Source organism: Babesia bovis, chromosome 2 (assembly GCF_000165395.2).
Source record: "Babesia bovis T2Bo chromosome 2, whole genome shotgun sequence".
In the NCBI taxonomy this organism is placed as follows: domain Eukaryota; phylum Apicomplexa; class Aconoidasida; order Piroplasmida; family Babesiidae; genus Babesia; species Babesia bovis.
Genome location: NC_010574.1, coordinates 984,743 through 1,011,749, shown reverse-complemented (window position 1 = coordinate 1,011,749; position 27,007 = coordinate 984,743). Strand labels below are relative to the sequence as shown.

General features: G+C 41.8%; 12 protein-coding genes across 12 annotated transcripts; 6 read left to right on the top strand and 6 right to left on the bottom strand.

The window, feature by feature from the left end:
* Positions 1–25: 25 nt before the first annotated feature.
* BBOV_II004310 (uncharacterized protein) lies at positions 26–3,667 on the top strand. The gene is made up of 3 exons (XM_001609904.2): positions 26–1,996; positions 2,032–2,827; positions 2,864–3,667. The coding sequence occupies exons 1-3, from the start codon at positions 76–78 to the stop codon at positions 3,585–3,587; spliced, it is 3,441 nt and encodes a 1,146-aa protein (XP_001609954.1). The 5' UTR covers positions 26–75; the 3' UTR covers positions 3,588–3,667.
* A 75-nt stretch (positions 3,668–3,742) lies between these two features.
* BBOV_II004300 (putative small GTP-binding protein sar1) lies at positions 3,743–4,915 on the bottom strand. Its single transcript, XM_001609903.2, has 2 exons — positions 4,740–4,915; positions 3,743–4,516 (listed from the first exon to the last, which is right to left on the bottom strand). Exons 1-2 carry the CDS (start codon positions 4,757–4,759, stop codon positions 3,943–3,945), a joined length of 594 nt encoding a protein of 197 aa, XP_001609953.1. The 5' UTR covers positions 4,760–4,915; the 3' UTR covers positions 3,743–3,942.
* A 518-nt stretch (positions 4,916–5,433) lies between these two features.
* On the bottom strand, positions 5,434–9,277 carry BBOV_II004290 (CAS/CSE protein C-terminus family protein). Its single transcript, XM_001609902.2, has 4 exons — positions 8,973–9,277; positions 7,587–8,873; positions 7,019–7,551; positions 5,434–6,984 (listed from the first exon to the last, which is right to left on the bottom strand). The coding sequence occupies exons 1-4, from the start codon at positions 9,175–9,177 to the stop codon at positions 5,464–5,466; spliced, it is 3,546 nt and encodes a 1,181-aa protein (XP_001609952.1). The 5' UTR covers positions 9,178–9,277; the 3' UTR covers positions 5,434–5,463.
* Positions 9,278–9,812: 535 nt separating this feature from the next.
* BBOV_II004285 (Dolichol-phosphate mannosyltransferase subunit 3 (DPM3) family protein) lies at positions 9,813–10,350 on the top strand. Its single transcript, XM_051767939.1, has 3 exons — positions 9,813–10,061; positions 10,099–10,206; positions 10,242–10,350. The coding sequence occupies exons 1-3, from the start codon at positions 9,951–9,953 to the stop codon at positions 10,314–10,316; spliced, it is 294 nt and encodes a 97-aa protein (XP_051623809.1). The 5' UTR covers positions 9,813–9,950; the 3' UTR covers positions 10,317–10,350.
* Positions 10,351–10,518: 168 nt separating this feature from the next.
* BBOV_II004280 (uncharacterized protein) lies at positions 10,519–13,092 on the bottom strand. Its single transcript, XM_051767171.1, has 12 exons — positions 12,807–13,092; positions 12,652–12,770; positions 12,401–12,611; positions 12,177–12,367; positions 11,936–12,142; positions 11,667–11,901; positions 11,574–11,629; positions 11,429–11,537; positions 11,273–11,393; positions 10,968–11,237; positions 10,651–10,929; positions 10,519–10,616 (listed from the first exon to the last, which is right to left on the bottom strand). Exons 1-12 carry the CDS (start codon positions 12,940–12,942, stop codon positions 10,544–10,546), a joined length of 2,007 nt encoding a protein of 668 aa, XP_051623166.1. The 5' UTR covers positions 12,943–13,092; the 3' UTR covers positions 10,519–10,543.
* Positions 13,093–13,214: 122 nt separating this feature from the next.
* BBOV_II004270 (putative splicing factor 3b subunit 3) lies at positions 13,215–16,935 on the top strand. Its single transcript, XM_001609900.2, has one exon. The coding sequence runs from the start codon at positions 13,282–13,284 to the stop codon at positions 16,789–16,791; it is 3,510 nt and encodes a 1,169-aa protein (XP_001609950.1). The 5' UTR covers positions 13,215–13,281; the 3' UTR covers positions 16,792–16,935.
* A 490-nt stretch (positions 16,936–17,425) lies between these two features.
* BBOV_II004260 (Ran-specific GTPase-activating protein domain protein) lies at positions 17,426–18,189 on the top strand. Its single transcript, XM_001609899.2, has one exon. The coding sequence runs from the start codon at positions 17,484–17,486 to the stop codon at positions 18,108–18,110; it is 627 nt and encodes a 208-aa protein (XP_001609949.1). The 5' UTR covers positions 17,426–17,483; the 3' UTR covers positions 18,111–18,189.
* Positions 18,190–18,560: 371 nt separating this feature from the next.
* BBOV_II004250 (Ribosomal protein L7Ae/L30e/S12e/Gadd45 family protein) lies at positions 18,561–19,391 on the bottom strand. Its single transcript, XM_001609898.2, has one exon. It carries the CDS (start codon positions 19,150–19,152, stop codon positions 18,619–18,621), a length of 534 nt encoding a protein of 177 aa, XP_001609948.1. The 5' UTR covers positions 19,153–19,391; the 3' UTR covers positions 18,561–18,618.
* A 113-nt stretch (positions 19,392–19,504) lies between these two features.
* BBOV_II004240 (Glutaredoxin family protein) lies at positions 19,505–20,446 on the top strand. The gene is made up of 3 exons (XM_051767481.1): positions 19,505–20,016; positions 20,053–20,151; positions 20,191–20,446. The coding sequence occupies exons 1-3, from the start codon at positions 19,759–19,761 to the stop codon at positions 20,413–20,415; spliced, it is 582 nt and encodes a 193-aa protein (XP_051623165.1). The 5' UTR covers positions 19,505–19,758; the 3' UTR covers positions 20,416–20,446.
* A 132-nt stretch (positions 20,447–20,578) lies between these two features.
* On the top strand, positions 20,579–23,917 carry BBOV_II004230 (AP2 domain family protein). Its single transcript, XM_001609896.1, has one exon. The coding sequence runs from the start codon at positions 21,081–21,083 to the stop codon at positions 23,868–23,870; it is 2,790 nt and encodes a 929-aa protein (XP_001609946.1). The 5' UTR covers positions 20,579–21,080; the 3' UTR covers positions 23,871–23,917.
* Positions 23,918–24,301: 384 nt separating this feature from the next.
* BBOV_II004225 (uncharacterized protein) lies at positions 24,302–25,134 on the bottom strand. Its single transcript, XM_051767489.1, has 2 exons — positions 24,578–25,134; positions 24,302–24,539 (listed from the first exon to the last, which is right to left on the bottom strand). The coding sequence occupies exon 1, from the start codon at positions 25,009–25,011 to the stop codon at positions 24,766–24,768; it is 246 nt and encodes an 81-aa protein (XP_051623830.1). The 5' UTR covers positions 25,012–25,134; the 3' UTR covers positions 24,302–24,539; positions 24,578–24,765.
* A 555-nt stretch (positions 25,135–25,689) lies between these two features.
* On the bottom strand, positions 25,690–26,481 carry BBOV_II004220 (SmORF protein). The gene has a single exon (XM_001609895.2). The coding sequence runs from the start codon at positions 26,440–26,442 to the stop codon at positions 25,807–25,809; it is 636 nt and encodes a 211-aa protein (XP_001609945.1). The 5' UTR covers positions 26,443–26,481; the 3' UTR covers positions 25,690–25,806.
* Positions 26,482–27,007: the final 526 nt, after the last annotated feature.

The following is a 27,007-nucleotide window of genomic DNA, read 5'->3' as shown; positions in this document are numbered from 1 at the left end:
TAGCGTAAAATAATTTAACATGCTGTCAAATTAATTATATCGGTGGAATCCTGAATCGGGGATGTGTACTTGACGATGCCGACCTGGGCATTGCCATCAACAAATAGCTATTACAGGCACGCATTGCTGCGCGACATATATCGCAATCATGGCACCAATGACCCTGAGAAACTTCGGGAATGGTACCTCCGCTATTTGCTGGAGACTGAGGAGCTGAACACATGTGTATCTTATGCCACACCTGTTGAAGATGTTACCAAACGTCAACTGCAAGACATGGCGGCCTTGGTTCATGTAGGTAACTCCAGCATCACCGCGCGCATTTCAGCACTTCACGGCTCGTCAGGCTTGTGTAATTCTGGTTTGTATTCTTTACCGTACGAATCAAGCATCTACTTAAACAGCGTCAAGGGATACCGTAGCCTGCAAGGGTTCCCATTCATGACATTCCATGACATGTTACAGTATGAAATAGTCAACGGCATGTGTACGATGTACACGTGGGACCGCAGACAATCTATTCTGTTGAAGCCTACTGGAGAGAGCAATGGCGGTATCGAGGGCTTAGAAGTCACCGCACAGCCCTACGAGGATCGTATACAAGTGATTACTGATATATTGTTCAAGGTATACCCTTCATGCCTCTTCTATCCAAGCCTTGGCTTTTCTCGTCAAGAGATCTTGAAGGCAGACGACGACGATGAGGAGTACGGTACTGACCCTGCCAACCCATTTGTCAAACTGAAGGTGCATATACAAAATCGCCGTCGTTTTAAACGTCCTATTAGTTATCTCTGGGAACGCCCAAAGACTGCATACAGTTCCACATACGATTTTTCCAACGGCTACTTTATGCCATATACTCCAGATGGTGAAGACATCGATTACCGCAGGCGTGGTGCGAATCAATACTTGTACCGAAATTGGAAGCAGATGACTTGGCGAGATGGTCACATTACTGAACTGAGATCTGCTGGTAACCTCATGTACGTGCGCAGTGTTAACGGTATATACATTGGCAAATACCAGGAGGGAAACGAACCTGTGGTCGAGACTCTAAATAACCTGCATTATGAAGAACGCGATAGAGTGCACTTTATGCATCCAAATCCGTTTATATACTCCGAGTGTGCCATGTTATGTGGGAACTCCCTATTACTTTATGACGCCACGACGGCTATAGAATCCAATCACTATGCCCTAAAGCTCGGTGACAGTGAGGGTGAGGACATCAAAGATATCAGTCAAACCATTTGCTATGGTATGAACATGCATACTTTGATCTTGGGAGGTGAACGTTTGTACACCTTCGACTTCCGTGTAGGTAAGCCAGAGGACCTTTTCCTGAAAGTGGATAAGGAGATTCGTGTAAACTCAACGAGGCAGTCTGAACGTGTATGCGACAACTTAAAGCTTCAGGTACATCAGATGGCTAGTTACACTTGTGGTTTCAACAACTACTGGAAATCAGTCCGTCCTTCATTTTGGAGTGCGTTTACTGCCATTAGCGCTCATCCATTATATCGCAACATCATCGCAACTGTCTATTGCTTGAACGATTGTATATACATTTGGGATTTGCGCGCGCCCATTAAGCCGCTGCTGGAGATACCGCTGTCCTCCACGGAGAACCTCGGTGCCAGGTATAGGGAATTAAGGTGGTCCGTCAATGAAGATGGCAGTGGGTCCGTCTTATTAGCATTCTGCTGGCGCCACAAGCACCCACTAGCGTGCTCATTCCGCATAAATAATGCCATTACCCACTTTGAACCAGCTGAACCTCAGGATGATGAGCGGCAATACTGGAACAACTGGGTGCAAGAATCCAACAATGATACCACGAATGTGTCATCCTACTGGGATATAAATTCTCAATCATCGGATTCTTCAAGTACCACTGATGACGATGAATCCACTGGAGATACGCCACCTATAGAGCGGGTGGGTCCCTTACCCAGGAAATGTGAGTCCAATGAGGAACAAGACTTATCTTCAGGTATGTTATGCAATTGTTCATACAATAGAGCATAGACTCTGATAACTCGTCGTCCTCCGAAGGCACAATACAACGTGAAGCTAAGACATACATCCAAAGAGACAATCAGGAAAGCCAAAGTCTTGCAGGGTTGAATACAGAGACATTATTTCATAAGCACAGTTTGTTAAGGGACTTTGCCAGCGGTAAGGTGTTTGAAGATGTTATTGAAATTGAACTCAAGCATTGTATACCATTGCAACTGACACGAATCAGCAAAGAACATGTGGATAAAGCTGTGGATTCAGTAGGTCCGCTTATAGAACGACCTGAGGATTACGCTGCAATGCCAATTAAGACCACGCAAAAGGAATTGCTATTACCCATATTCCATGGATACGCAGGTATAACAACTCTAGAATCAGGGCAATGTCAAGTTGTCATTGCGTGTACCAGCAGTGGTTCATTGTTTGCCATGGATCTGTCCTTGTCCAAAAGGATTGAATGCCTGAAACCAAGTCGCTCTTTTGATTTTGTTCAGCGTAAATCTAGGGGTAGCGAGTTGTTCAAGTATATCAAGTCCAGTTCTGGGTCACTGTTCATTCCACAGGGGTTTATTACTGGCGAAACCGATAGGGTCATACCAGCTTCCAATGTCTCCCTATGCTCCAAGCCACAGTATCCAATAATCATTATATGCCTAAACAAAACATTTGTAGACGTTCAGGAGGCAGAGTGTCTACCACTCTCTGCTGATAAGAACAGGTTCGACTCAGAAGCCATACTTAGGCGTCTGTTATCCCAAAAGTACGATGGTTTCGATGAAGGGGGTAGTGACGATATCATGTCACTGTGAGTTTTATTTTATTCTACTTAACCCATGTTCAGGCACCGCTTTGAGCGAACTGTAGGCTCCAGGGAGAAGTTGGAGGACTTGGCCGTTAATGTCTGGGACACTGCTGAGTTTAAGATGGATTTTGAATATGATACTTCTAACGTGAACAATCACTTTTTGGACCCTACTCCAGAATGCCATTGCTTTGTCCAGGATAACCCAAACACACAAATAAAGGCTTTATCAGCATACTTAAACGCTTTAAAACTAGATCCCGATGGTGCTGTAACTGTGGGACCAGTGGAAAATATTGACAATATCCCTACCGAAAAGGAAAATACGTTGTTTGAATATCTCTCTCAAGCTTGCAAGTCTGGTCTAGAGTCCGGTGTCCCAATAGAGATTCCACAAGGGAAAGTACACTCTAAGGAGATTGTCGAATCACTACTGTTCCACTCCCCAGTGCTACCTAAAGTAAAGAACAATGATGAAGTCCCTAGTAAACGTGATGGAGTTCACAAGCATTATTGTGGCGTCAACCATTTGGTTGGCATAAAGTTGCGTAAGGAGAATGATATCGACTTGGGTGACCGTATACAATCGCTACTGGACACGTGGCGTACTACGGCTGATGACGGTGGAGAGCCTGGCAGCGGCGGGATGTATCGTTTCCACACTCCTCCTGACCAAATTGCCGTCTTGAGGAACGAACAGCTTGAACGTGACCGTTTGGTAGAGCATTTGCTTTCACAGGGTGAATCCAGCCAAACCAGTTAGTACACTGACCCACTCCTTATTCGCATGGGTCACTATGTGCACTCGTGCTATAGAATTGTCACAGTAACGTAACCGGCTTAAGTGGTCACCAACATAAAATGCATGAAACAAGTAAATGAACACTCTAATGATATTAGATTTACGAAGTGTCGACAAACTACTGTGGCAACGACTTGCTTTTAAATTGACATAGGAGCACCCCTTTACATATAGGTAAAGTGCGTCCAGAATCCGAATGTTAAGTATACCTATGACACTATCTAAAAGCTCCGTATGGCTAGATAGTGAATCGATCCTGAAGACTAGTATAAGGTGCCCCCTAAGTAACGCGATGATTCTAAACGACCTTCATAATTCAGCTGCTAGAGTCCTGCAAAAAAGGAGCAAGCCACTTGAAAGCCTCAGCGTAACCCTGCTTGCGCAGCACACTGCACATGAAAACCTCAATTGGCCTCACGCAACGACCAGGACCACAGTCCTTGCCATAAGTCTCACCTGCCAAAAGACCCAAATGCGACCTGAGTTCATCCTCAGAAGCAGCAGATGGGTTGTCGATCTTGTTGCCTAATATTACAAAAGGCTTGTGATACAGTTCCTCCTGGTTTATCAAAGCGCGCAACTCCTCGGCAGATTCCTGGAACCTGGTACGGTCAGAAGCGTCAATCAAAAAAACGACAGCATCGACGTTACCGCAGTACTGCCTCCATACCCTACGAGCAGTCTCGTGACCACCCAAATCAAAGGCTGTGACATTGACCTTGCCAAGTGTTAACTGCTCACTGTGAGGGTGGACTGTAGGGGTATGACAAGCAAGCCTATTGTCCTTTAGCATACGCAACAAGGTGGTTTTCCCTGCATTGTCAAGACCGAGAAATACGATTTTGCCCTCCTTGTTAAGCCAACCGAATGCAATCAAGGTCTTTTTTATCCTGCCATAGGATTAACGCGACGCATAATATACACATTGCCATGATCATAACGATATACAACACAGATTGCCTCCACATAAATAACCAGTTAATACACACCTAAAAATATAACAAAAGCATATATTTCATAATGGGTTTGATAATTGTGGAAAGGTATAATATAGACCTTGTACAACAAAAGCCAATAAACACATAAAGTAAAAAACCGTCTAGATAGACTTACCAGTTGAATATGAACATCATTTTGTCATCCCTAATATATCAATAGCTGTATTTAAGACTATATCAAACTATGGGATGGTAGCTGTTACGTGGACTAGTACCCTTGGTTCTCTAGTCACCATTCATCCCCTTACTATGTAATATACAAACCCAAATATGACCTTTCAAAGTTCTAGTGCTAGGAAAGGCCCTTTTTATAATGGCTCGCGATATCCCGCTAAAGGGCGCAGTACCCCACTGCCTGAGAGCTTATCGGAGTCCCATTAAAAGCCAGGCCAATTGGCACGATGTGCACTTAGTTCTACCTTGGAATGGTCCTTGAGCTAACTTACGAGGTATAGGCGTTGGAGAGTATCGAAATAGTCCTACTTTGTGCGTCGTTAGGGCTACTTACTACTACCGTAGTATCCCTAGCGTTATAGTCATTCTCTTTTTTCTGAAAAGCACGACATCTTATTGATCACCTTACCAGGGGATCTGGATGTGGTCCAAATTGAACGTATCCACTATCGTCGTCATCATGACGTCATTCTATGCTATTGTATTTGCCTTGAATCTGCACTATAGTTGTCTTATGGCTTACAAAAGACGCTTATATGTTACTTCCTCTGTAAATAGTACACATCCCACGATGGTTTATTGGTTGACTTAGCAGCCAATATTATTGGCACGTATACAAATTACAATAATACATAAAACGATAACAGATTGCATTCCTGCAAAGTTCAGTTTAACAGGTTTAGTAGTATCTGAGATTTGCCCTCAGGCATCTGGCGCAATATCCCACCCAAAGGAGCAAGGACCGCGCGAACGGCCTGCTCAACGTTGCAAGCAGGATCCAAAAGCTTCCCAGCACCACGGTCCTGGTTGCCATCGATGCTACGCAGACGTACAAAAGATACATCAAAATCTAAGTCCTCCATAATCTCTTCATCATGATCGATGGGTGTTTGAGGAACACGTAAAGTCTGACCCTGAAGTAGGCCAGACAAAAATTCAACCAACATGGCAAATGACTCAGATTGCTGAATCGCAGGGCTGCTTAGCATTATGGCAGTGCCAAGTACCAAAACGCGTTTTGATTCCAGGGCAAGTACCTTCCTAGCGTTTGGCAAGTATACCACCTGGATAAAGCTTTGTGTTATTCCAGCCTGAATGGACTCTAGCATATCAATGAAACCGGGACTGTATTGCTGAAGGTAGAGGCATGACGTCAATAATGCCATAGAAACCACCACACGAGGAATACAATCGGATACCTTCATGTTGTGTATATATGTTAGCAGTACCGTAATAATAGAGACCAAAAACTGGCTGTAGAAACGCACTGGCAAGTAACGTAAAATACCATTAAGGATATCCAATGATACCAACGATAACTTGCGGTGAGTCAAACAAAAGTGAAATATGCTTAAGATGCGCTCCATTGATGCAGAAATCTCCTTTTCAAATAAAGTGTGGCGCTCGAAATAACACGTCAACAACTTAGCAGCACCCTGAGCATTGGCAGTAGACTCTTTCCACGTGTCAATAGATGTTAAATGAGAAAATAGCTGTATATACGTAGGGCCGGGGTGCTGAGAGGCGCGCAATAGAACATACAGAATCTGCATACCGTACGGTACAAATTGATGCATCTCTTGTTGGATTATGATTGCGATAGTTGGGATCAAACCCTCTTCTATACGACGTAACGCTTCCGTAGAACCCGATGCTACATATAGCCTGATCAACAAAGCCAAACACTCAAATAAGTAGTGATTGTAGACAGGGTTAACAGAATTGTCACAAGCACGCTTGATAAGCTCAACAATAATGTCCAACATCACAAAGCCGCTCTCCTTCACGTCTTCACGAAGAAATTGGAATATACGCATCACACAACGAACGTAAAATTCATTAGGGGGCTCAGAACGCATCAACTGTAGCAAACGATCCAAAGACTGCAACAACTGAGGCTTCAGAGTAGTCCTGTTCTCTCGCACCAATGGTATTATGCGATTCAAAGTCTCAGCTGCAAGAAATCGCACCGCATCATTGGGATGCTGCAAGAAAGTGGCAATAGGCATAACCAAAGATGCTAATTCGGGAACGGTTATATGCTTCTTAAAGGTGAAAATGTATTTCAAAATAGCCATCACTATCAAAATACTCTCCTGATTTTGTTTCAAATCCCGAGACTCCCTTAACAAATCAGCCTTTAGATGCTGAGTGAAGTAGCTGTGTAGGTCAAAGCCTTCATTGGCCTGGGGAAATATGTGATTTATACCTAGAACTTACTTTAAAATTGGAACAGATTATCAATTGCAGATAGAGTTCCTTAAGCTTGTAGTCATTGGCACAAGAAACATTTTGAGCAAATTGATTCAAAATGTGCTGAACTATCTGGCCATATGTGTTTACCAGCTTCTTCAAAAAGTTTATCGCAGCAAACCTTCGACTGTGACCATTGCCAGTGTCCAACTCCCGCTGAACAAACTCTAATGCACAGTCTTCTATCAAAAATAAGTCACAGTCACGAAATCCTATATTCGGCAACACAATGGCACGGATAATGTCACCCAAACACTCGGCATTGGTAAAAGGGTTTGTACGCCCATCATAAGGAGCCCAGTGGGTAGATGCCGACGCGGTAAGGAAGTCTAATATAGACGAGCATAAATCATCATCTTCACTGCCTTGGCCAAGACCACGACAGAGAGTAACCATATCGTCGATGCAACGGAATACAAATGGACGGAACACTTCCTGATAACGCTCCGCATAGTAACGCATAAGCTTGCATATAGCAATTTTCATCTTTAAAACCACGCCTGCAGAAAATGGAATTATACAAACTCTTACATACCTTGATGGTCAACCTGGCAGATTCTAGCGTCGGAAAGAAGTAATAAATCAATCATGCTGCCAATATACACAACAACATTGTCTTCACAACACTCAGGAAGGTCAACAGCGTGGATGTACATTAGGATCTTAGTGATACACGTGATTCCATCCATAAGGTCAAGCACAACACCCGGGAGAATAGAGTTTGTACCGTCCAGTAGAGGCATGTAATCACGCAGTTTAGTCAATAGCGCCTTGTATACGTAAAGTAACATGTTCTCACTTATGGTCAAAATTATCTTCAACTCACGCAAAATACCGTCACTGTATATACTTGTCTTGTACTTCTTCATCAAACGCTTGAAGACGGATAAAATATAGGCCTTACGTCTGAAGTACGTGACGTCCATCACGGAGGCATTGAGCACCGTACCGGGCTTAACAGAGAATGTTACGCACTGACCATGACCACCCATAGGAGGTAAAGAAGCTGCATATGGACGCCAAAACATATCATCCTTGTATAGCAAACGGTCGTCAAAATATACCAAAGCGTCACCCTTGTCAGTTGCAGGCGTAATACCGCCACTGTTCTGGTCACAAATGTATTTACAAACCGATTCGTTGGGGAATAATACCTGGGCTGATTGTAAGAATTTGCTCAAATCAAGATCATTCAAAGCCACGCCCTTAAGGCAATCACACATAGCATCAAGACCCAACGCAAGGCAACGGTAAAGCTCAGAATAGGCCATACTAAAGGATTCCAAATTACCTGATGAAGCAACCGATGAATACGCCTCCAACGATTTCTGGATGCCAGAATAAGCAGATAGAAGCTTCCAACAAGTCTCACCATAGGCAAGATGAACAGTCGACTTCGCCTCCTCCAAGGACCTAGCGAGTGACTCGGATATATTCACAACAGCAGCATCAACATTCAAGTTTCCACGCATACTGACAGCCTTGTGCAACCGTTGTGAAAATGCGATAGTAACGGCATCCGTGTTTATGTCACTCAAGTGACAATAAGACATAAAGAGAATGGCGAAATCCAGATTATATGGAAAGTCGTCCTCTGCCAACATCTCTAATGTATCCTCCAACTGACGAGTTACATTGCGATCGAGCTGTAGCAATTCCGCATTAAGAACGACGACAATCACAAAGCAACGAACCAAACGCCTTATATCCTCACTAACGCCGCCATGAGATTCAGAGGTATCAAAATGATTACGCACGAAATTCTTTAAGCATATTGATACCCAAAGCTGCAACTCTGAACTGACGTACTTAAGATCCTCATCTGTAAATGATATACAGTAAAATAGATGACATAACAAATAGTAAGTAATCAAATAATATATCAATGCTATGCCACAAATCGGTAGCTAAATATAATTACCTTTCAATACACCAGGTTGAGATGCCAATGATGATGGCACCAATATAATCCTAAAAAGTGAACCCAGACGTAAACGGAGTTCACTAGCATTGGGCTGAAGCAACACTTTCAGATTATCTTCAGCAGAACGAATAGCAGATAAGTTCCCACTCAGAGATTGACGACACAACGTCACCAACGTAGACGTGAAACCAACGTCTGCCATGGTTTGACACAGAAGCTGTAAACAACGCTGTACTATGCAAAAGCCATCCCCAAAATAAATATAAATGCACCTAATCAATGTGCCAAAACTATGTGCAAAAGAATCTATGTATTTTACGTACTAGTAATCGACCGATGAAGCACATGACGCTTCTAATACACCATACGCACAACACACCACATCAAGTATCTAATAACGATAAAAAGAACCGAGTTACACAAAACCACCTTGAAAACACGTGAATAATAGGAATTATTACGGAAAGGGGCATTTAAAATATAGAATCGCAATACAAACTGCCCAAGCTACACAGTAAATTAAACCTGGACTCGATAACTACCTTCTAGAACTCCTATATGTTTAAAAGGGTATACAACATGGTTTGGGATATAATACAACCAATTAACAGAAGTATTATAAACGATGTGTTGCCAAGTAACGCACATGTCACCAAAGAGCCATAGATGATATTACTTTACACATCCATCTAATATTACCCCAAACGTATATCTATAATGAATTATTAATGTTGCAACTGAATATTAAGCCAATTGATGAGACGTAATAAACCTGTCTTGGACAATCGTAGTAGGGTACTGGTGCATCAACTAAAATGAATATTTAAAATAACAAATCAGAAATATAGTCCGCAGATAAACAAAATAGAACCGGTAACACACAGTGTTATTTGTCTCAAAACAACGTAATGGCGATGTTGATAAATTAAAAGCATTGTGAATGTTACTTATAGGATTCCAAACGTCACAAATAAAATGAAGAATTATCGCCATGTAGCAGTTCTAACAGCAATTTTACTATATCTAATTCTATGTAGACACATGTTCTACATTCCAAGAAGTATCCCGACAGTCTTGTTCCTTTTGGTAAGTGCCGATGATAAAAATAGATTACCATGTATAGACACCGATATGCATCATTGCATTAATTGGAGCTTACGCGGCAGTCTCTATTATATATGGAGTATTTAAATTCAACCGCTCCGAAAGGGCGTTGACGGAATTAAAAGAAGTGAGTTCACATGTAATAATACTACTATTTCGCAGGACCTCAATAGAGCAGCTACCTCACTACAGAGAGCTGGGTTCGATTTTGAAAAGTTCAAAATACCGAGATTATAAACACCGATAAAAGGTGACAGCATTTAAGTGTCTGGATTTAAAAGGAAACGTTTGATGTAATGCGTCATTGCCAGACCACCGATTTTCTGCACCCTAACAAAAAGCTCATTTTCAATATTTTATTGTAATTATCTGTTTTACCTTCTGTACACGTACTGTAATCAGGAGAGATTTGTATAATCGTTTCCTAAGCCATGACTATGATTGACTTAAACATTAGTATGTAGTTATGCCTCTTGGCACGGCCAATGGACAGCACAACGAAATTCAACCTCCTCCTTGTGTTCAGCGCTCCATGGCCTAACAGAATTGTAAATGTCCCCTGTAAACCCACCTAACAATCTTAAACTGCCTCCCGCAGAGACTGCTACTATCATTTGATAATAATACACAACTATCATTCGTGCGCTCCCAACCTTGGGGACAAGCGCTTTGATAGTCCTTCTTGCATGTGCCTATGCATGGCCACGCAACACGGCACTTATTAGAGAATGTTGCCTTAGCCGAATCTGATGATAACTCAGAAACGGATACCGAGCCTTTGCAAGGTCCAGTATAATAATCCGGGGCTATACATTGGCCGTCTTTAAGTTCCCACTCAGATGGGCAAGTCCTAAAATAAATGCAAACTATAACAAAAGCAAAACATACCAATAAAAATTCTCCACGCATTTAAGAGCACGCTCGTCATCAAATGCAGGAAATCTCTGGAAACAAGCAAATGCCCAACGACGCTTAAATCCAGGAGAACGTGCAGAAAAGTCTAACGTGCTGCCACCGCACTCCACCTTCCGGGCCTCAGGATAATCAGAAGGGGCAATGCAGACGTGGCGTATCAAATTTTCAAAATACACCTGCCTTACAAGCCAACCAACAGGACAGTGTGCCCTAACGAAATCATCTTCTTCCTGATTAGTTTGGCTGCAAAGCAATATAGAGCATATATATCCACTCACATCTCAACTCTGCACATCGCAGGATACTCCTCTGATATACGATGTACTATATCACAACCAGGTGCTATTCTACCGTAGGTTTCACTTGCTACGCAAACGGTGTCGAACTGCCTCCATCCATCTAACAAATGATGGTGAACTATAGTAACCACATACATGGACAACGCCGTTCTCTCCGTGATTCCGTAATAGCTTCAAGTTGAATAAAAGATAATGCATTATTAGACAGCTCTTTTATACGCTCCTGTAATCGAGCCATAGATTTCTATAACATAAACTGTTAGTTAATGAAATAACTTACCGATATAGTACGAATAAATAGAGGGTCACTACTTTCTTTCTTAAGCTTATGGAGAGCTGTGAGCGGTTATATGCGCCAAACTACTACCCTTACCATCAAGTTGCCGCTCTATTATATCCAGATCATTCGTCTTTTTGTCAAACCTGACAACAGACAAGGACTCATCAACAGGCCCGTTGCGATAAAATATATCAGGTTCACCTCTAGCCTCGGGAGTGGTCCACAACGCGCCACCAGGATCCCAAAATGAAACGCCGCATGAATTGGCCCATAATGCTTTGTCATGAGGGCTATATTGGCTAAAGTTTATACGTAATTGACAAGGACCCTAATTGATATAAGCCAACAAGAAAGCCACTTACAGTATAACTGGAAGGTGCCAGGCACAACTCGGTGTCGTTATCATACCGCCAGCCTAAAGGACATGTAGTTTCAACAGGAGCTATTCTGACAGGCCACACCAGGTTGCATAGAATTGTCTTCAGACGCTTCGTACGTTTATCTGTAAATCGCAACTTGTTGCCGCAAGGACACGCATTTTGGTCGCTGTTCTGTAAACAACTCCCATCCTATATAATATATACTAACATAGAAAACACCTACATCTTGAAGAAGCCATCCTAAAGGACAGTCTGTAGACCAGTCAATGGATGTATCCAAAATGTCAGCAGTTCGCGAAAAGTCAAGCCGACAGTCACGAATTTCAGTTTTCAACAGATCTAAAGACTTGTTTACCATACTGAATCTCCCATTGCAAGGACCAGCGTAAGTGAGATCAGCAAAACATTTGCCACCTGAAACTATATTTCGACTCCATGCCAACTTACCAATCAATGTCCAATACCTGGGACATATGTGCCTATCCTTTGGGATAAAGACGTCAGCCTTCATACAGGGCCATTTTACGCGGCAGGTCTCAGAAAGTGTCGACTTGTCCAATGGAGACTTATCGTACATGTCCAATTCCCTTCCACAAAGACCGGCATTGCTATGAGAGTCATCAGGCAACAAACAGTGCATTCCATCACCACTAGACAGCTAAAAAGATGATATATCATCCATTTTATATCAAACATACCCATCCATCAGGGCAAAAGGCAGAATAATCTATCTCACAGTCCTCAGTGGATCTAGGAAGGGGGACGCCCAGTAACTCAGAAGCCTTTAATAATGACCGACCTACCCGATCATTCAATTCTACAACAGTTTAGTATATATAAACAAGCAACACACCCTCTGGAGTCAACACAATACCAGCGGAAGAATAACGTCCAGCAACCTCCCTCAAGACAGATTCGTGTAAAACGGATATATAACTCGAAGTCACCACTGCTGTTAACCATAGCCATAAGAACCATATTACACACATCTTCACGCAATGGCTACATGTTTAACGTTGCAAATCGCATCGCCATCTCTCTTATAACACGCTACAATGCATCCTACACATTCGAGTGAATAAGCAATATTGACCCAGATATTGCCACCACGATTGTTTATATCATAATTTTATATATTATCATAATATAAAAACGTCCATCTGAAACAGGAATTCGAATAGGAATCACGCGATACCACCCCATCTATGGAAGTGACTCATTCAAAGCAGAGGAATCTGTACAAATCCCTGGGCGTTCATACGGGTGGTCCACTGTACAATCAATGGCATAGCGGCTCCTGAAATATTTATAAAGGAACGCAGAGAGCTATGCCGGTTTTCTTCCACCTCACGCTTCAAAGGCCTACGGGCATCACGCAAGCCGTACAGGGCAACTTCTCAGCCCCAAAAGCTCAGGAAATTGTAGTAGTAAGGTCACATACCATAGAATTGCTGTCACCGGATGATAGCGGTAAGCTAAGAAGCCTTTGTGTCTCCGAGGTCTTTGGAATAGTTAGGGTGGTCTCTACGTTCAGGTTAACAGGAACACAACGTGATTATTTAGTTGTATGCTCGGATAGCGGACGGTTGGTTATACTTGAATATTGCAATGTGAGTGCTACATTCAAAAGGGTGCATTGCGAAACATATGGAAAGACTGGTATCAGACGTATAGTTCCAGGTCAATACCTCGCAGTAGATCCGAAAGGAAGAGCACTGATAGTGGGTGCTGTAGAGAAGGAGAAGTTTGTTTACATCTTAAATAGAGATAGCAAGGCGAACCTAACAATATCATCACCCTTGGAAGCCCATAAGAGCCGATCTATTTGCCATGCCCTAGTCGGACTAGATGTGGGTTTTGAAAACCCTATTTTTGTCTCCATTGAAGAAAGTTATGAAGCAGTAGATGCGGCTCAAGTGGATGAAGATGAGGAGGTTACCGATGATATTATTAAAAAGGGTCTCAGTTTCTGGGAGATGGACCTTGGTCTCAATCACGTAGTTCGAAAAATGACATTACCAGTGGATATAAGTGCCCACCATCTGATACCTATACCTGGAGGAGATGGGCCTGGAGGTGTTATTGTATGCTGTGAAAACTTCTTGCTGTACAGAAAGATAGATCACCCAGAAGTTCTATGCGCCTATCCTCGCAGGTTGGAAATGGCACAGGACAAACCGCTCATGATGGTGTCAAGCGCTTTACATAAAATGCGTGATTTCTTCTTTGTTCTGGTGCAATCGGAATATGGAGATATATACAAAATAGAGCTATTCCACGAAGAAGGAAAGGTGAACGAAATTGTCTGTCGATACTTTGATACCGTACCTCTTGGGAACTCCATTTGTATTTTAAGGGCAGGGTATCTGTTCGTAGCCGCTGAATTCGGTGATCATCAACTGTATCAATTTACCGGAATAGGTACCAATGAAAACGACCCTCTGTGCAGCTCCATACATCCCCAGGGTAAAGATGCCATCGTAGCTTTCAAACCAAGGGTCAACCAAAACCTGCAATTGGTTGATGAACTCAGCTCTTTAAGTGCAATCACCGATCTTAAGGTGATAGATGTCCAAGGTCTAGGTCAACAGCAGATATTTTTAGGTTGTGGTAAAGGTGAACGTAGCACCCTCAGAGTATTGAGGCACGGACTCAGCGTAGAGGAGTTAGCCGACAACGAACTGCCGGGAAGACCCAAACAAGTCTGGACAGTGCCAACTGGTGTAGACAGTATATATGATGGATTTATACTTGTGGGTTTTGAAGGAAACACACTAGTGCTCTCCGTAGGTGAAGCTGTTGAAGAAGTTACTGATTCGTGCTTTTTGACTTCTATCACAACTCTCCATGTAAGCATGATGGGAGATGGATCGTATATACAAGTACACGATGGAGGTGTGAGGCATGTCTATGATATGAAGGTACGTGAGTGGAAAACACCCACTGCCAAACGTGTCAAAGTTGCAGCATCAAACCAACACCAATTAGTGTTGGCACTATCGGGAGGGGAACTAGTATATTTTGAGTTAGATGAATCGCATACATTAGTGGAAGTGGCTAAACGTAGTTTGAATGTAGAAATCACATGTTTAAGTCTCCAACCTACTGCTAAGGGAAGACTCATGGCAAACTTTATGTCGGTTGGTGCGCTCGATAATTTGGTTAGGGTACTATCATTGGACAGACAGTTGAAGCAATATAGTACGCAACTGCTTCCTAATAACAGCACGCCAGAATCTGTATGTATAGCCGAATTCCAAATTGGAACGCATCCCGTTCTGATGTTGGTAGTTGGACTTAACACGGGTGTAATGATACGCGCCACCATCGATGCAGTTTCCGGGGCTTTGAGTGACCAATATACACGTTTCTTAGGGTCACGAGCTGTTAAGTTTAAGTATATCAAAAATCAGGTCATAGGAACATCGGACCGACCCTGGCTGCTTTATGAATACCAAGGTGTGGTACAATGCTTGCCGTTAAGCTACGATACTCTTGAGAGTGTCGCTTCTTTCTCTAGTCCGTTGTGTAACGACGGATATGTCGCAATATCGGGGTCTAATCTGCGGATATTCAGATGCTGCAGATTAGGCGAAACCTTTAGTGAACATAGGTTACCACTTGATTATACGCCAAGGAAACTGGTAATGATGCCCAATGAGGCCCCAAATGTAGGAGGTCTCAACTATATGGTGGCGGTGGTCGAATCTGACCATAACGCATATGGTCCAGAAAATGTTGCTGAAATTTCAAAAGCATTAGGTGACATCAAATTAGATAATGAAGTTGGTGATCTGCTTCCCTTGGCCAACTACAAAGCAGGAACTGGAAGATGGGCCTCATGTGTGAGAATCGTTAACCCGCTGAATCTCACAACCGCGGCTAAGCTGCTTTTTGAAACTAATGAAGCTGCCACAGCAGCTGCAGTGGTTGTACTAGATGGAATGCAATGCCTCTGCATAGGAACTACTGTAGGATATGACCTTAAAAACACTGATGATGTAGAATCATACATCAGGGTCTATTGCTACGGCGCCAACTTTGAGATTCGTCTGCTTCATGTCACACGCGTTGGTGGAGTTGTCCGCGCATTTACAGGTTATGAAGGTAGACTGCTCGCTTCAGTTGGAAAACGCATCAGATTGTACGCATTGGGAAAGAAACAATTGCTACTAAAAGCTGAACATCGCACATGCAGCGATCATGGATTTATATGGTTAAATGCAGTAGGATCCAGGATTTTTGCTGGTGACATTCGCGAGGGTATACAAATCTTGCGAATTAAATTTTACAGTGAAGAAGCTGCTGAATTTGAATGGGTCGGTGGTGCGACCGGGCCCAGATGGCTAACTTCATGTGCTCAATTGGATTACTCAACCGTGATTGCTGGTGATAAGTTCGACTCCATCTTTGTCACTAGGGTTCCTCAGGAAGAATCTACTAGACATATACAGTTAGAAAATGTTTGCCAATTCCATCTAGGTGACCTACCCACTGCCATGGATAAAGCCGCTTTGTCACAATCGACCCATGTTGTATTGTATGGTACCGTTATGGGATCCATTGGCGCTTTGGTTCCCTTCCAGTCCAAAGATGAACTAGATTTTTTACAACATCTGGAAATGCTGATGGCTACTGAAGCCCCTCCACTGTGCGGTCGCGAACATAGTTTCTACCGCAGTTATTATGTGCCCGTGCAACAAGTAGTGGACGGTGATTTGTGTGAACAATTTAGGCATCTCACCGAAGCGCAACAAAGGAAAGTTGCACAGCAGCTGGATACAACGGTGAACAATGTACTGCGCAAACTGGACGATATTAAAAACCGCATCATGTAGAGATAAGCCACAATCACAATATTTTCAAGATGCATAAACTATCGTCTCCCAATAAATCCGTGTTGTAGTATTCAGAAGTCACACCCTTTGGTGTCTAAGTATCACTGCAACCGTTGATTTATGAAACGTAAATCATAATATCGAATAGGAAGGTATATCCCGTTTATGGCTTCCATGAATTATATAGGACCAGTAACATATAGATGATCGCTTTACCACGATAAAACGCACATGCGGTGTTGCTTATATCCATGTTAATACCTGTATAGTTGTTCTGTTGCTATTCTATAATGTTGTCTTCGTTGACACCCCTGGGATGGTATGAGAAAAAGCAACTATAAGTGCGTAAAATAGATATATACAGTAAAAAGGGCATTGTGCAAGAATTGTGAATCGCCGATGGCACTTTTTATTCTTATATTACCATACACATCTTAATCTTTGAATCCTTGTGTGTCAACGGGCAAAAGTATGTGTATATATGATGGCAGCGTCCCATGGGATATCTACCTTACACATAATGCTAACTTTCATCTACTAAAATGATGTAAGCCATCCCATGAGTTTGAGATGAATACACATTGCCCATTAAAAACCTTGACAGACAAAGTGGGGAATCAAACAACCATTAACACCTGAATCTGGGTTGACTGTGATCATATTCATTTTTCCCATTCATATTTTTAATCAAGATGGCTGACGAAACGAAGGATGCTTGCCGTATCGTAAACACTGCTCATACTCCCAGTGATGAACCAAAGCAAGACGCCGTTGAAAAGGACAAGGATAAAACAAATGAAACAGAAAAAGAAACTAATGTAGAAGGAGAACAAGTAGTAGAAGAGGAAGAAGTTGTAGAAGGTAACTGGAACACCAGGAAAGTTGAAGTTAAAGAAATACAAGTAATAACTGGTGAAGAGGATGAAGAAATATTCTGGCAACAAAGATCTAAGCTATATCGCTTTGGAACAGACACTGATGGAGAACAAGTATGGAAAGAAAGAGGTCTCGGAGAATCTAAACTCTTGCAACATAAAACTACCAAAAAGATAAGATTCCTGCTAAGGCAAGATAAAACGTTGAAGGTTGTAGCCAACCACTACGTAGTAGAAACAGAATCGTTGTGTAAATTGAGACCAAACATTGGAAGCGATAAGATTTGGGTCTGGACTGCTAATAATACATACGATGATGAGACAAAAGTGGAACAAATGGCTCTTAAGTTTGGACAAATAGAACATGCGAATCTTTTTAAGGAAAAATTCGAAGAAGCTGCGAAGATCAACAAAGAAATTTTCGATGCAGAAAAGAAGTTGTGACGTAAAACTTCTTTATTGGCGTTATAAACCGTAGCTTCTTTTTAAAATAAACACGCCATTAAAGTGAAATACATAATGTATCATTTATCATCCTTATGAATATGTAGGTAAAAATAAAAATCATCCATTACCATATATAAACATCACTATATCTGTGCACATATTCCTCTATTAACGCGCACCAGGTAAAGTCATATGTGATCAATGCCAAACACTTGATTTGTTCATCCATACGTAATAAAAACCTGGGATGGTCTATATTTATGGTAGTGCTTCAGCGTATTCAACAATAGTATAAGAACTGGAAGGTTGTGGCACCAAGTGATTCATCACGTCTCCATAGATAAATACGAACCTGACAAAGTATGCCAGCAAATACCATGGTTCAGATATAATTGCATCACTATGTTCAGAGATGTATGGATAACTGCTTAAAGAACTAACGCTGGTACATTAAAACCGATTGTCTGAGTGTCATTAGCTGGGTCACAAACGACAGTAATTAGACCTACAGGAAAGGGTGTAAATCCCGTATGGCAGAGTTCAGCTTGTCATACAACTCTAGGTAGCTCAGTCTGTCATGCTTGTCTTGTACCAAAGTCTGTAAACGTTTGTCCAAATCATGCGGTGGTTTGACAATAAGAACCACGCAAGTCGGTCTTTTGGATTGACAAACACTCGATATTACTCTCTTAGAGTCCACATATGCATAAGCCATGTTGGCTTCCTCACACATAACGGGTAGGTGAGAAACTACGTCAATAGGATGAACGTCACACGCTATAAAGACAATGCCGTCCATTCCCTTACGTATAGCCTTAGTAACGTCTTGAACACCTCTTTTGACCAATCTTGTCATTACGATATCATTATTGCCTTTTTCCATCTGATGCTGCTTTGCGAGCTTTTCCACAGATAACGCTTTTTTCAAAAGTTTCATCGCTCTCTTCAGCATTCGGCCACTAAGCTGTGGGTTAGCAATTGGCGATATATAGGTTGAGCCCTCCTCTCCAAATTCCATGTTAGCGTCTACATCCTCCATTGCTAATGCTTTGCTCCCGCGCTCAAAATAGCCAATTGGCAATAGAAGTTCATGGAGAGCAGCAATGATACATAAAAGTAAATAGTTAATACCGATAGTCAAGTTTATAATGGGTCACTATTGCCGAATATAAATTAACGAAAACGATGAAGGTATATAATGTTTGGCACTAAGATATAAGCATGGTGTTATATTAGATATTCTCATCCGATAATACAGTTAAACCCAATGTAAATATCTATATATCATACTATAGTCCCATATATGGGTTTGAGCAAACAGAATCCCATTACGTTACTACACAAAATGGTACGTAGTAGGGTTGTGTTAGATATGTATATTAACATTAAGCATAATATCGTATAGTTGTCAAGCTAAATTGTTTGTGTCCACAGAACACGTTGATGTGTAAATATTCCAATCCTTAAAGGAACAAATTTTCAATTGTCTTTTTGATTATTCATCTAGCCTTCTTTTCGTTGTTGCGATAAATATATTTGTAAATCCAGGGTATCTCAGTTGGAAAGAAACATTTAAAGCTGGATTATATATTCATATTGTAGGTAAATATGCACGTTTCGATTATACCGACGTGAAATATTGGAAATGGCGCGCGTTTCTGGCACCTCACTGGCCTCCTGGCGCAGAGAACTGACAGCATCAATTTGGAGACAACCAAGTCTTAGAGGCAGTTGTGTAGATAATCTGTATGTGTTTAATGATTACATGTTTCATAACTGTCTGATATGCAAAATTTTGTCGCGAGGAATCGTAACGACATCAAGGCGTACAACCGTCTTATCTAACGAACTGCGCCATATTAAACCGAAAAAACGGTTGTATTCAACATCAACGGTAGAAGAGGTATGTCTGTAATCTATTTTTGCACAGCCGGTATAGCAAGTAGAAACAAAGTTGAGAGGTCTAATCAAGAGGGAACCCATCCTCTTGCTTCTAAAAGGGACGCCTGAGTCACCCAAATGTGGATTTAGCTCAGCAGTTAGTCTGAAATTCATGTATTTGAATGTGTGTATACAGGTTGTTAATATCCTTAATATGTACAAGGTACCCAATTATGCTTACGTGGATGTACTTTCTCACGACCATTTGCGAACATGTGCCAAAAAGGTATCAAATTGGCCCACATTTCCACAGTTATTCGTTAACGGGAACCTAGTGGGAGGTTGTGATGTAGTTCAACAACTGCACGAATCCGGGGCACTTGCAGAGATCCTCTGTGGAACAAAAAACGAGGGACGATAAATCAACTCGAAAAAATGTTATTAAAATTAACATAACACCCCTGCATACAGTTAATTCACTGTTGCAAGGCGCTTTCCGCCCTGTTGATGCACAAAGGCCTAAACGCCGCATGCACATCCCCCGTTTGCTGCGCTCCACCTCATGACCAATCTATCCCACGTAACGAATGCGAACACTAGGTCCTAATGGGCGCACCTTGGTCTAATTTGCTGTATAGTGGTTATTAAATACTAAAACATAGAGATAATCCGGATTGCACAAGTTGCGCTAGTTGCCAACAAGACGGCATAGCAAAGGGTGACGTATGTGGCAGCCCCGGGGTACAGCACGGTATGGTGTGTAGGCGTTTGCTACTTCAAAGTGCGTAATTTTTGCGTGTAATTGCTAACACATTCTAATAAACGAGCTGTAACCACAGAAACCATCGTCTGTGTAAAACCAGTGAGAAATATCTGGGGAGCTTACTGGGTGTTTCGTCCAAATATCACAACGAAAATACTTGTTTAATTGGTGTTGTTGATTTTATCATTACCAGAATATCAACTGTTGGTTTGGTTGATTTTACAGGGATTAACCACCTGGATGTGTAAAGGGAAAGGGGAGCATAGGATTCTAAGTGTAACGCGCATTAATGCGCAATAGAATTGTTTAATAAGCTGAAGTAAATGCAGTTGTTGAATATGGAGTCGTCGAAGACATTTCTACTTTCTCGTGGTGACGTCCTCGGTGTGTACGGTGAAACCTTCTACAACCGCGTCACCCTTGTCAATAATGGCATTACAATCAACAAGACTAGGTGCTGGGTACATCAAGCGGCAAGTGACATAACTAATTTTGATGAGGTCGAAAGCGTAGATTGCTCATGTGGATTCAACAGGCATGGGCTAACTACGTGTGCACAGAAACGTTATGTGGACTCATGTTTGCGTGGAGTATGGGAGAATCGTTCACCTGAAGAACGCACTGGGATTATATATTTCGGTGATACAAAATGTGTGGCCCTGTTACTCGATGATGGCGTCTATCTTTTCAGTACTTTCCAGGGCTGTGGTCAGAGAAATGTAGGATCTTTTCTACAGGAAGGTAAGCCAGAAAACCAGTCTGGTGTTAGAAAAACTGAAATTCTATGCCTAGATTGTAACGATGCTGTAAAGGTCACAACACCAAAATACAGTGATGTTGTTTTAGCACTGAAGGCACTGTTGCAAAATAGCGATAACGTAAATGAAGGAATGACCCTATTGAAAAAATTCCCCATTATAAAGGATATTTCCACAGTCTATGATTGTATTGATCAAGCACAAGAGCTTGCGAAAGCGGTAGCTTCATTGGAAGGTCTTGTGAAAGAAACCTCCGCAAAGGGAACATTCGAAATGGGAGTTGATGCCGAGTTAATACAAAGTTGTAATGATCTGGCAGAATCGTTAATACAATCAGTTAAAGCCGAATTGGTCGCTGTCTGTTCTACCATAATAGGTCACATAAATAACGTATGTCAACCTCCATTAAAAGTGCAGCTGAGGTGGCTAAAGCATTATATGGCACTTGAATATAGGGTTGAATACAGTCCTGATTATTCGAATTGCTTCTTTGATGAGATCTCAGGGCGCTACGCATCAAATATTGAACGTGAGAGAGTTGTTTTACACGAAATTGTGCAATGTAGTCAAATGTCTCTGGCAAGTGTGGAAGGTTGTTTCCGTTTATCGCTCCATCGTATGAAGGATTATTTGGTTGTAAGAAATTCATATAACGTTAAAAACGACACTGGTTTTGAGTTGTCGTTAAAGAACGACGTCACTTCATTTAACACTTCAGACGTGGCCCCATTTTGGTGGAATTACTACAGTTTCTCCAATACTCTAGGAGAGAGTGATCCCAGCCAAGACACATATTCCGGTAAGAGACTGACAAGGTCTCAGATTCAAAGGTCGCACGACGATGGTGCGTCAACACCCATCGCTCGGAAGACGCGTAATACCCTAGAGGAGCACCTGGTCGCCACACACTGCGTTTCATCGGATACTCTCGGGCACTCGCAAGTAACGACTTTCGAAGTTCCTACAAATAATCGCAAAGACCTGGGTGAGTTTCCGCGAAGTGACGGTTCAAACAATTCGTTGAATTCAAAAACGACGCCAAGTTTGTCTCAAAGGTCGCTCAACGCTTTATCTAACGGCAAGGTGGTAGATACTTCTACTCAGTTGGGTTCCGTTTGTTTTTGTTTTAAATGTTTAGCTGCCGCTTCCACATTCGGTCGTCATCTGCTGTCTTTGGAGTTCATTGAGCAAAATAGTCTTAGTTGCGCCATATTTGGAGGCTCGCCATATGCTGGTGGACTGGAAGAGACGTATGATGGGTGTCACATAGATGGCTGGGATGAATTTAAAACTGCTTCTGCACTCAGACATTCTATTAAGGCGGCCTTGGATGCTAGTGTGACTTTGGGGCGTGCTTTTGTTAATGAACAAGGCGGTGCAAAAATAGCATTGAGCAATTCAATGAAGATATTGAATACTGCCCTACTTTCTACATTGAGATTAGGGGATTGTCTCTATTCTTCGAAAAACAACATGGAGCCTCGTCTCGGTGAGCAAGAGCCAACTGTAAAAGAATACTATGATGCGGGTGAAACCGTTGAAGATGGCAAATCAGATGGTTCTTGTTCTTCTGAGTCAACACTTCGCGATATTATAAGCAATAGTTTTGTCCTTAGCGGCAATTGCTACCAGGGCTTCTATAGCACGTTTGAGAATGACCAGTATATACAGCATGATTTGGAGGAGATCGAAGATAATGTATCATATCACAGTCCTAGGACTAATGCAAGTCAAAGTCCGCGGAGGAAAACGACAAGCCCTTCAAGGTCACACACGCTGACCAATCCTCGACAAGCCACTGTTGAAAGTAATACTGAGACAAACCGCACTACACGTAAGGCTGCCAGGGAGAATAATGAAGTATACATCTATGATCTCGGTGAAAGGAACGATGCTATGTCTGAGTCGGCGGTTGAAGAATGGTATGACAGTGACAGTAGCGTGCGTGGGTCGCGTAGGCAGCGTCAAAAGCCAAGTGCAATTTCTGTCACAGAAATGTATGGAAACCATGATGCTCTTATCCCCATGGGTCCATTACCTATTGGTGTTTACTTTGATGCAAGTCGGAAGTTGTGGCGTTGCCAATGGCGTGAAAATGGAAAGTTTCGTACAAAAGGTTTCAGTTTAGGACACTATTCGTCTCTATGTGAAGCTAGGCGCGCATGCATTCTTTTCCGTTGTCAAGTTGGAAACATGCCGGTCCAGCCAGAATGGCTTAACCCAAATTATGTTCAAGTTTCTCAACTACTTTCTAAACGTTCTACCGCAACAAGCACAAGTTCATCCACCCCTAAGAAATCTAAACGTAAGCGCAGATCACATTCTGCTTCTGTAGATGTTGATACCTCTAAATGAGATAGAGGTTGCAATAAAATATTGCTTTTAAATTGTCATTATCTATCGTTGTTTTATGGAAAGAGTTGTTTTATACTCCCAGGACTTGAGTTCAGCATGTTTTAAGTTGACGCAAAAGTCATATATCATGATACCAGGGTTTTGCCTTGCTACATAATTGGTATCACTTGAATCTTGTAGAACGTTGTACTCGCACGGTAGCAAAAATATCGGGAAAACTGGTCCCAACTGTGATATGCATAGTTTTCAGAACACTATCGAGGCTATCATACTCAACGTCTCTTATCTTCTTAATTTGTGTTCACATTTTGAGCAGCAGCATTATTCACATTTTTTATCGATTTCTCATATATAGCATTAAACATTGTTTGAGCATACGGTATTTGTTATAATCTACTGATGAGAATACTCATAGGTGTTATGTTATATCTACTGTAGTGTAGACTATAATAGGAATTTTGTAATGCCATTGTGTTATTATCTGGGTCATCATAACAACAGGAGATGAAGCATGTGTTGTATTATGAGCTCTAGAGGGCCACTACATCTTATACGCGCTACAAAAATGCATGGCAGGTAACCTATTCAACTATGGTGGTCCCCGTATGTTTTCGTGTTTTGGCAACGACTGAATCATGTTGCTATGCATAGATTTGTAATATCAGAAACCTATTTCATTTTATGATTTTTTAATGTGATAACGTTACCTCCTCCATTATTTGTATTGGGTATAGAAGTCCAATAATACCTTTAATGCAACAGAAAGTCGATTCAACGTTGTTCGCTGTTAGATCCCAGTCTGTATGTGAATGCAAAAGGCTCCCACGTTTTTATGTTGGAAATTGACCCCGGTAAGTCAACATTGGTGTTCATATCCCTGAGTATATTGATGGCATTACAATAATCGATCGATTGCATGCAGTGGTAGCCCTTGTGTTTCAGTGTTTTCTTGTGTCTCAGTAATCTCTTCTTCATTTACTTCCACTGGTTCGGTGCCATGTTCGTCTTCCGTGCCGGAGAATCCGCTGACCAGTGATTCCTTCTTGGGTTGCTCCTGGGCTACCTCAGTAGAAGTGGCCGTGGCAGAGAGCCCGAAGGCCACAACTACACAAAGCTTCCATAACATGTTAAAGGATACCATATTGATAAAGTCAGTAGAAAGAGAGATTTCTAACTGTCGGACTCATAGTTGTTCTAATGTCTCAGCTATGGTACTAGTGCTGGGTAGGAAATATCTATCTTATATGAAACCATTGTATTTCCCTCGCTGCCATGTCCTGAGTATATCATCATATCACAGGTGATCTAGAGACCGGTATTGGAACATAGGCTTTTCAGGTAAATATCGCCAACAGGAACGTAATTGTCACGATATGTGCCATGACTGTCACAATCTGTACACTATCGGTAGCATGATATACAATCTTCTATTTCACAATATGCTACAGTAGCCTGTTAATGACATCCTATGATTCCATATACCAGTAAAGCGTCAAAGGCACTTGAAATGTCTTACTTTCCATTATGAAAATATATTCCAAGATAGATATATCACGGATTATGTATATAGCTAAGTTGTATTACATTGTAACTAACGGTGCAATGTAATTCCAACCTATGAGTATTGATGCCACAATGCATACTGATATCATGGTGATGATTACTGGAGAACACTTTAAAATAGAGGTGTCATTAACAAGGCAACGTCCCGATTCAGATTGATGTATGGGTTAAGATGTTGCTGTTAGGAGGTATACATATGTAAAATTGTTGTTATAGGTACTGAGCACGTCTATGTATAGGATAATAACCGTGTCATAAGAACTAGTAATAGCTACACAAATTCATTAACATAACATAAGGTTATATCTTTTTTCATTCTGGCAATCCAATATTGGTGGTCTACAACTGGAAACCTATATGAACATAGGCACCTTCATTTCTGTTTTTTCCTAATCAATGATAAATACTTTCTAATATCCTTTTCCAATTTTGGCGTTATTGGTACATTAAAGTCTTCTGGAACGTCTTTGGCCAAATTCTTTGGCAACAAGTAACGTAGGTCAGATCTATTTTCCGGCTTCGGTAACAGATACCATTCAACAGCATACCACAAAAAATGCTTCCTAATGTCGTTCTCCACTAAAGGTGCTATTGGTTTGTTAAAGTTCTCTGGAACCATGTCAGCCAAATCCTTTGGCAAGACATAACGTAAGGCAGCCCTACTCTCCGGCATGGCTAACAGATACCATTCAAAGCCATACCATAAGAAATATTTCCTAATGACTTTCCCCAACGCGGGATCTATTGGCTTATTATAGTCTTCTGGAACGTCTTTAGCCAAACTTCGTGGCAGGACATAACGTAGCGCAGCTCTGTTTTCGGGTTTGGGTAACAAATACCATTCGAGAGAGAATTTGGGTGGCTCTGTGCCATGTTCGTCTTCCGTGCCGGAGAATCCGCTGACCAATGATTCCTTCTTGGGTTCCTCTTGGGATACATCAGTAGCAGTGACAGAGAGCCCGAAGGCCACAACTACACAGAGCTTCCATAACATATTGAAAGCTACCATCTTCGTAAAGTCAGTGGAGATTGAGATTTCTAACTGTCGGACTCATAGTTGTTCTAATGCCCCATGCATGGTACAGCTGCCATGCATAGTACATGCGTTACTCCGGGATATTCTTCTCTACAATAATCGTCGGTATCTAATCGCTGTCACTTATATTGGGTAGTGTTATATTGACATCGAATAATACAGAATAATGTAGTCCACACGTCTATAGTACAATAGACCCTGTTGCATTATAGGCTAGACACTTGACTAACATTACAACTGTTTCCATATAGTGATACGTTATATTCTTTTGAATGGTACCGATGGACGTATTGACCATTTATCATTCATTGCTAATAGGAGATTATGCTCTTGTCCTGGTGGCAGCCAACTATATAGACAAGTGCTATACATGACATTCATGAATGTGGTTTCCTCGAAAGGTCTGTGTAACACCATTAGTATACAGTACTATTCAGTAGTACAAATCTATATAGATCCGGTTGTGATGCGCACTTCCTATGCACTAGTAAATTTCTAGGCAATGGTGAATTCCTATGTACTGATGGATCACTAGTTC